This window comes from Letharia lupina (genome assembly GCF_014066315.1).
Source record: "Letharia lupina isolate WasteWater1 chromosome Unknown contig_6, whole genome shotgun sequence".
Classification (NCBI taxonomy): Eukaryota; Fungi; Ascomycota; class Lecanoromycetes; order Lecanorales; family Parmeliaceae; genus Letharia; species Letharia lupina.
The window spans coordinates 798,773-808,858 of record NW_023502975.1 but is presented as its reverse complement, the minus strand read 5'-3'; the positions used below and the strand labels follow the sequence as shown (position 1 = coordinate 808,858).

The following is a 10,086-nucleotide window of genomic DNA, read 5'->3' as shown; positions in this document are numbered from 1 at the left end:
GAAGTATTTTAATATTTAATTTTAATACTTAATTTACTTATCGATTTATAAATGAAAAGCGATATTTAAATATTATTTAATTTTAAAATAAAAGTAAATAGCGAATTAGAAGCTATTAGTAAATATAGAGTCTCTATTATTAATAATATCATTTAATATACTATAGCGATATATTATTTTAAAATAAAATACTTCTATTAGTTAAACGATATCGATTATAGTAGATATAGAAATATATTTTATAATTTTTATAAATTAATTTATTATAATTAGAATAGTATTATAAATAATACTCTTATATCTACTCGCTAATAAGTTAATAATAAAGTTTATAGAATTTTTTTTTATAACTTAATAATAATAGAAAGCGAATTTAATTCGTTATAGAAGCGATATCGCGAAGTCTTAGTTCGCTAATAAATATTATATATCTTAATATAATTAATAATTTACTTTAAGTTTTTATTTTAATAATATTTATAAGTAAATAACTTATATATTTTTATAATATTAAAGTATCTAAATAATAAATTATTATAATATTTACTAATAAGCTCTTTTTTTAAAACTTTATTTCTAGAGATATAAAGGCGATTATTATATCTTAATAATCTCTTAAAATTTAAAATTTATACTTAATTATATACGCGATATTTAATTACTAGCTTATTAATATTAATTTAAAAAGAGTTTACTTAATTATTATAGACTTATAAATCTTAAATTAATATTTTTATTAATCTTTAAAATACGTTATAAATAATCTCTTATATAATCTTAGACTTTCTTTTAGAAATAATTATTTAAATATTAATAATATAAAATATAAACGCTATCGCCGCTATAATCTTTTTACTTCTTTATAATTATTTATTATTAATTTAAAATATAAGTTTATTTTATAGTATTAATAGTAGTTTAATATTTAATAGCGAAGTTTTTTTATAATTAAAGCGTCGCGATAGCGAGTTAATAAAGTTTAATTTATCTATTTAATAAAAAATTTTAAAGTTATAAATAGCTAACTTTAGCGTTTAATAGATTTATCTAAATTTAATTTCTTTTATTTTATAAAGTTTTTAAAATTATTATAATTTATTAGAATCTTAATATAAAATATACTACTTTTTAGATAATAATATTATTACTTTATAAATATTATAATAGCGAGTAGCTCTTAATTATAGATCTTATAATTTTACTTTATAGAAATTATTTTTCTAGATTAGAATATTATTAATTATTAATAACTATTCTTATTTAATTATAAAAATACGAGTAAAGGTCTATGAATTAAATTCATAATCATTTTTTTTAATTAGAGCTGTCGAGTAAATTTTGATAAGCGATCTTTAATGAGCGATATCTGAATTTCTTACTCTTAAATATCTATAAGACTAAATTTAGTAATTCTTTTTTTATATAAAAGCCCACATTACGTTCTATAATTTAAATTAAAAATCTTAAAATTTTAATAGAAATAAAAAAAGTTATTCTAAAATTAAATAATGTATACCTGTTTTTTAATCAGAGCTGTCGAGCGAACTTTGATAAGCGATATTTGAATTCCTTGCGCTTTAATAATTATAAGACCAAATTTTGAAATTTTTTTATTATTAAAAAGCGCAAGTTTCGGGCTATAATTTAAAAAAAAAATCTTAAAATTTTAATAGAAAATAGTAAAGTTATTAAAGGGTTAAAAGTAGAAGAAGAGATTTTTAATAGTTACGGATATTAATTTATTTACCCGCGGTGTCTAATTAAAAAGCGTAGATCTAACGAATTAATAATTGATTGTACATATAAATTCAAGGTTTTCAAGCTTAGCCCTATCTTATTCTTTTATATATATTAATAACCTTTATATCGAAGTTAAAAATATCGATTTTAAAATATAATTTTAAATTTAAATTATAGTAATATAGAAATAGCGCGATTATAAAAGTATTTTAAAGCTATTAAAATATTAGCTTAGCGCTATCTATTTACTTTAATAATTTAAATTTCTTATTATTTTTATTTCTTTTAAATAAGTTAGTAAATAACGCTATTATACTAAAATAGCTATAAATAAATTATTAATAGAAATTAATAAAATCTAAAAAGACTTATATATCTCGATAATTTTTTAATTTTAATTATTTCTTAATAATAGCGATATATTTCTAATCTATCGCGATATCTTCGATAAATATAATAAACTCTAAAAACTTAACTTATTTAATATAGAATTAATATTTTTTAAGATTAGCGTATAATTAAAACTAGCGTAAACATTTAAATATTTACTTAATATATTATTAATACTCTATTAAATTAATATTATAAATTAAAATATTATCTAAATATACTATATATATTATATTTATTAGATCTATAAGAGCTCTATTAATATATATTTAAAAAGTTATTAATATATTAACGAGTTTAAAAGATATAATTAAATATTTAAAGTAATTATAATAATTATAAAACGCTATTTTTTACTTATTATCTTTTTTAATCTAAATTTAATAATAAATATTCTTAAAATTTAACTTTATAAAGATTTTAAATTTATATAAATAATTTAAAATCTTAATAATTAAAGATAGCGAGTATCGATTTTTAATAATTATTATATTTAGACCTCGATAATAGGGGCTATTAAAGTTACTTCTACTATTATAAATAGTAACTATCTAATATTATAAGTAGTTACTAGTTTCTTAATAGCATCTTACTATTAGATAGTAACTATTCAAATCTAATTCGTAATCATGAATACATATTAACCGTTTTGGTGCATAGGGCCTTATGGGGCCTTGGCGACGGAGAAATCTTCTCCGCACAAATGCCATACGTATGCCTACATCTATGTATCAAAGCCACTACCTTTTTCTCTAATTACTTTCAGCAAGGTCTATATCACGAGATCTTCTTTCGAGTTAAAGAAATTGAAATCACTGCTGTTTAGAGTATCGGAAACTTCTTTAATTAATTAGATGCTTGATGTAGGCGTCTATAAGGGCGCGGTTAGACTTCTTTCTGGCTATATCGATAGAGAGAAAGGACTTGACAGGAGGAAGGACTTAACGATAGCGCGATATATGTATATAACACTACTTTAGAGCGTGTTTTTTAAGACGCAATAGTAACTATTGAGTGAAGTAGCAGGTCCGGACCTGCTACTTTAAAATTATTTGCTATCTACTATTCGTAGGGCTGACGGGTGGCAAATGGGGTCAAATAGTTATTATTTATAATAGTAGAAGTAACTTTAATAGCCTCTAATTAATATAAAAACGAAATTTTTTATTCTTTTTAGAAATAAAAAGAATTAATATTTTGACTAAAAAAGTTAAATAGCGAATTTAATCTTTTTAACGAGAATTCTTTAAATAGCGTTATAGCTTTATTAATTTCGTTTAAAATAAATTATATAAGAGATTATATAGCGACTTCTTATCGCTCTTAATCTTAATAATATAATCTCTCTATTTAAATATAAATAAGATTTCTATTTTTTTATTAAAAAAAATATTATTAAATTTTAATAACTTCTAAGAAAGCTTTAAATTATATCTATTTTTCGATTTGCTTTATATTATTATAGCGTATATAATTATAAATATATTTAACTTCTCTTTAATAATTTAAATAAATTTAATTAATTTTTTAATCTATAATTTATTAGCGTTAACTTTAAACTATTATTACTTTATTATTAAATTTAATAATATTTATAATTAATTTAATTTAAATATATTTAATATAATATTAAAGTCTTTTTAATTAATAATATAAAAGAGTATATTATACTCTCTATCTTAATTTTAATTATTTATTAATTAATAATTTAGCTAATATATACTATAGTAATATATACTTTAATCGCTTAACACTTTTAATTATAATAAAATAATATTATAAGATTCTAAATCTTATTAAATTATAAATTTTTATAAAATTAAATTAATATATATTTTAGTATTAAGTAGAGTAATAAATTATCTCTATTTATCTTAGAGCTTTATTTACTTCTTTATAAAAATAGAAGAAATTATCTCTATTAATTATTATTCTTATCTCACTTCTAAAGCGATTATAAAATCTAATTTTTTTTTATTAATATTATATCGATATTAATAATAAATAATTTATTAAAATCTAAATATTTAGATATTTAATAATCTTATTTATTATAATAAAAATAATTATTCTTTTTATAATTAGAATTAAAGAATTTAACTTTATATTTTATATTATTCTCTTAAATACGCGCTACTTTAATATCGCTATTCGAAATTAATTTAAATTTTAAAATTCGCTTCTTTAAAAGCTTATTCTTAATAAACTCTTTTAAAAATTTTAAATAAAAATTATTATTAAAGCGTATATATTTTAAAATCTTTTTCTATATAATAGTCTAGATAAGAATTTCTTTTTATTATCTTAATATATTATTAATATTTAAAATCTTATTTTTAAGCTCTAATTTAAATTTAATTAAAAAGAAATTAATTTAATATTTCTTAAAAAATAAGAATAAATAAGTCTCTAACTTCTTTAAATAGATCTTAAAAATAGATATCTTCTAATCGAAGCGATATTTAGCTTTTTTTTATTTTTTATAGACGAGAAGATAATAGTTTATTAGATTTATAACTAAATTAAATAGAAATTACTTAAAAAATTTAAAGATTATACTTTCTAAGCTATAGATTTAATAATATCTATATTATTAAATATTAAAGTTATCTTTTAAAAATTATATATAATAAATAATTCTAATTTAATTAATAATAAAATATTTAGAATTTATAAGAAATTTAATTTTAACTTTATAAAATTAGCGTAGATACTTTCTCTTATTAATATTTTTATAAAAATATATTCTTTTAAAATAAAGTATTTTTATTTTAATTAATATATTTATTAAAAATATAATAATAATTAATATAAATAAGTTTTTATTAGTTATAAATAGTAAGCTAGTATTATAAAGCTTATAATTATAAGCCTTTAATATAATTAACTCTTATTTTTATTTTAAATAATAGTTTTTAACTTTAATAATTATAAGACGTTATTTTATAATAAAATTTTCTATTAATAAAAAACTTTTAAATTAGTTATTTACGCTATAATAATTATTAATATTATTTTTATTATTTATTATATAATTTCGAGATAAATCTAATATTATAATAATAATAGATCTTTTTCTTTAAAAGATAAAGAGATTAAAATTATAAGAGCGTAGTTTACTAGCGATTAGCTAATAAATATAAATTATAAAAGATATAGAGTTATTATAAGATTTAATAATATATTTAATAATAGAACTAATTTCTAAGAAATATTAAAACTTCGAGATAGACGAAGTAGATCTATATTTATTAAGCTTCTAGATATATAAAGTATATTATTAAAATTAGACTCTAAAAGAAACTCTAACGTAATATATATAATATCGAAGCCTTGGCGTAAATAGCGTTAAGGCCTATAATAGCATTAGATCTAATAATTTTAGAATAACATTTTTATTTTCTATTAAAATTAAAAATTTTTTTTTTAAAATATAGAATAAAATATATACTTTTAGAGAGAAAAAAAGTGATTAAATTTAGTCTTATAATTTTCAAAGCGTAAGGAATTCAAATATCGCTTATTAAAGTTCGCTTATTAAAGATCGTTTATTAAAGATTATTTATTAAAGATCGCTTATCTATTTACTACATAACTCTAATTAAAAAAATTATTATAAATTTAATTTATAGGCCTTTACTCGTTACTCTATCTTTTAATAAGATTATTAAACTTAGCGAAGATAAGATAATAGCGATTACGATAAGAAGATAATAATAATTCTTATAATAATATATATAAAAGAATAAGATAGAGCTAAGCTTAAAAATCTTAAATTTATATATATAGTTAATTATAAATTTAGAATTACTACGCTCTTTAATTAGATTAACTAAGTTATTACGAATAAATAATTAGCATTCGTAATTATTAAAAAAAAAAAGTCGAATAGCTCTAATTAAAAAATAGATATATATTATTTAATTTTAGAATAACTTTTTTATTTTTTTTTGAAATTATAGAATAAAATATAAGCTTTTAGATAAAAAATAAATTCTTAAATTAAATCTTATAATTATTAAAGCGTAAGAAATTCAAATATCGCTTATTAAAGTTCGCTTATTAAAGATCGCTTATCTATTTACTCGATTGTTCTAATTAAAAAAAATTATAAATTTAATTTATAGGCCTTTACTCGTATATTATAAAAAGATAAATAATTTAATAGCTATAATCGTAGCTAGTAGCCGAAAAGATATAATATTTAATATAGAATTTAGATAATTTTCGAGATATTATTTTAAAAGATATAGATTATTTTTAATTTCACTCGATATTTTTTATATAAATTATCGTATTTTAAAAATCACCCGTATTCGATAAACGCCGAGACCTCGATAATATAGAGCGAAATTTATTATCTCTCGGCGTTTATCTAATAGAATAGACTAGTTTCGTTATAGTACTTTAAGAATTATAAGATTCTATAAATAGATTATAAAGATATAAATTTTTAAGAAAATAAGTAAAAGTTAAAAAATTCTAAGTTTAATTTTTTTTATATCTTTTCGACTAGTAATCGTAGCTAGAGATATAAATATTCTATTATTAAATTAGATAATAATATAAAGAATATAAAAATATAAAAATATTATTAATTTTAATTTTATTAAATTAAGAATAATAAAAGTAATATAAAAGTATTAAGTTTTTATAATTTTATAATATAACTCTAATTATCTATTAATAATAATAGAGATAAAATTATATATAAAGAAATCTCTAATAATATCTAGAAGAGTTTAAAAAAAATAGAATTAAAGACTTTAAGATTAAAATAAACTCTTTTTTTCTTATTAATTAAGAATTTAAAATAAATCGATAAGTACTTTAAAAGATTATTAGAAGAGTTATAAAAAATCGTTAAGATTATAATATTATAAATTATATTAGTAATAAAAGTTAGCTCTTTTTAAATTTTAAAATATAATATTAATATATATAATAGAATAAGATAGAGCTAAGCTTAAAAATCTTAAATTTATATATATAGTTAATTATAAATTCGAGTTCGCTACGCTTTTTAGCTAGATCGATTAAACTATTACGAATAAATAAATTAGCGTTCGTAATTATTAAAATCTCTTATTCTACTTTTAATCCTTTAATAACTTTACTATTTTCTATTAATATTTTTAGATTTTTTTTTAAATTATAGAGCGAAGGTTACGCTTTTTAATATAAAATTTTTAAAATTTAATCTTATAGTTATTAAAGGCTAAGGACCTTAAATATCGTTTATCAAAGTTCGCTCACTAAAGTTCGCTCGACTGTTACGAATTAATTCTTTACACTCAACATACCTTTCTAATTAAAAAGCTTGCTTTCTTCTAACTTAAGAATAAAATCACTTCTGTGCTAAGCCTCGCTGTAAGATTATTCTAGAAAACTCTTATCTTATTAGAAAGTAACTAAGGATTTAGTAAGTCTTGGCTAAGAATATTAATTTCTTCTCTGATTTTCTCCCTACCGACTTTCTCCCGCAGCCCTCACCAAAAGTCGGCAGAGACTTTTGTCCCCGACTCTCGCTCTCTTACTAAGAATATCAATTTCTTCTCTAATCTTCTTTAATTCTCTCTTAAATATTATTTTATATTCTTAAGATATCTTAATTAATTCTTAACTTTAGCCTCGTATTCTCTATAGCTCGACGTACTATAAATCGATATTAAAAGAATTATTAAAAATAAAATATCGAGCGCGCTCTCTTATAGTTATACTCTTAAAATTAGCTACGATCTTAGAGAAAAGCTTAAAGTCAATAGTAACGTCGATTATCTTTATACGATATTATCTTATAATCTTAATCTTAGTCTACGATATCTTAAAATCTTTCTTAAACTACTCTCGAAGATATTAATTCTATACGTATTATCAAGACGTAAATAGATATCTTTAAGTTCGATACTTTAGACCCTAATATTAAACGCTCTATATTCGATGTCTATAATATATATCTACGAAAAAATTAAGATCTTAACGCTTTAAAACGCGTTTACGAAAAAGCTAAAATAAGTTATTTTCATCTTTAACGAGAGGTTATCGAGGATTTATATAATAATCTCGTATATTAAATACGTCTTTAAGAAGAGCGATTCTTATAAAAGTCTATTAGTATCGAATTATAAGATATCTTAGATTACGTATTTTATATTATAGAAGCTAAGTATATAATAGTTAATTAGTCTTAAATTAAGAATAAACTTAAGACTTTATTATATACGACGATTCGATATAAAGATCTTAAGGCTATTTATAAGTAACTTCGATTTATAATTAATAATCGTTATAAGAAATTTCTTTAGAGGGATTATAGTTATAATCTTAACGAAGCGAACGACCTTATATCGATCTTAAAATAGGCTTTATATAAATAATTTCGAGTTTATAAGGACGGCCCCTCCGGTAGGAGCCCCCGGAGCGCCCTCGGAGAGCCCCCGGAGGGTAGGGGGGTTTAGGGGGTCTCCCCTTAATAGAATTGGTATTATGCAGTAGTAATCTTCTCAATCTTCGAGCCCTCGGAGAGCCCCCGGAGGGTAGGGGGGTTTAGGGGGTCTCCCCTTAATAGAATTGGTATTATGCAGTAGTAATCTTCTCAATCTTCGAGCCCTCGGAGAGCCCCCGGAGGGTAGGGGGGTTTAGGGGGTCTCCCCTTAATAGAATTGGTATTATGTAGTAGTAATCTTCTCAATCTTCTCAGTCTTCTCAGTCTTCTCAGTCTTCTCAGTCTTCTCAGTCTTCTCACATCCTCGGCAAGTTTTCCACTACTGGGTAGCCCCGCGCCCCAGCACATATTTAGGCCTTAGCGCGCCTCTCTCCGCACATATGTGCCTACAGACCACATAGATTAATCAACATCTTTACACCACACCACATATATGAGTCATACTATATTATTCCTTAACAATTGTTAGTAATACCTGGCCCTACTTTATAGGATATCCAGGCGTTATCAGACGTTTATGTAAAGCCCACATCAATACCTAATAGTGTGACGCTCCAAGCCGGCCCTCACATATACTCGCAGTCATCGAGTACCTTTTGACATCGTCCAAATCGATCCTTTCAATAGGCCTGTCGATATTACAATGAACTTATACGCTACAAGACTTACCTCATTCACGTTATGGCTACACGTATGTCCAAGTGCCTCTACCGTAGCCCGTGCTAGCTTTCATCGAGAATTCGATCTTACTTTTCTATCCCCGGATCTAACGATATACTCACTATGCGGTCTTGATCCTTGTGACTAATACAGTGACGGTAGTCCATTCGATTTTCACGCTACTCGGTCACCGGAGTATCCATTTATGCGTGCCACACAGCAAAAGAAGAAGCATCGGAATCAGAAGACTCGCCAGCAACATAAGAGGTCTCTACAAGCCGTCAAGTCAGCCACTCAGCTAGCCATTCAGTCTAATACTGAACAAGAGGAGAAGTCACTACAACAGGCAAATGCGGAGAACACTGCGGAGAACACTGCGGAGAAACCAAGCGGCAGCAAGGCCCCCATCTCCAAGATCCCACGTCATATGCTCTCCACGGTTCCACGTCAAATCACCACTCAGCAAGCGGAGAACACCCCTGCAACTTGGCCTATCATCTCCACATGCCTAGGCAATATCATATTGTGGTACATCACTGCAATGACGACACAAGAGGAAGATCTACTGCGTCGATCACAGCCAATTGGGCCACTGCAGGAGGAAGGTCAGGAGGAAGATCGGATAATGCATATTTGGACGAATTGAAACCGTCCGATGCCTTGCTTCAACATCCATTTTATTATTCAAAAGCTTTCACTGCGGCAGGAGATTTCGTGAAATACACACCACTAATTAGCCTAGCATCTCCATTTATTTCCGGCATTCGAAGAATCATGTATGCATACTTCTTACCATGAGGACATAGCATTTTTCTTGTTTTTTGTAGGCAATTGTTACGGATCAATCCTTC

General features: G+C 23.2%; 1 protein-coding gene across 1 annotated transcript; it reads left to right on the top strand.

Moving 5' to 3' along the window:
- Positions 1 to 9,256: 9,256 nt before the first annotated feature.
- Positions 9,257 to 9,881, top strand: HO133_009131 (uncharacterized protein; the record flags this gene model as incomplete). Its single annotated transcript, XM_037299992.1, has 2 exons — positions 9,257 to 9,276; positions 9,389 to 9,881. 2 exons carry the CDS (start codon positions 9,257 to 9,259, stop codon positions 9,879 to 9,881), a joined length of 513 nt encoding a protein of 170 aa, XP_037154818.1.
- Between the last annotated feature and the right edge of the window lie 205 nt (positions 9,882 to 10,086).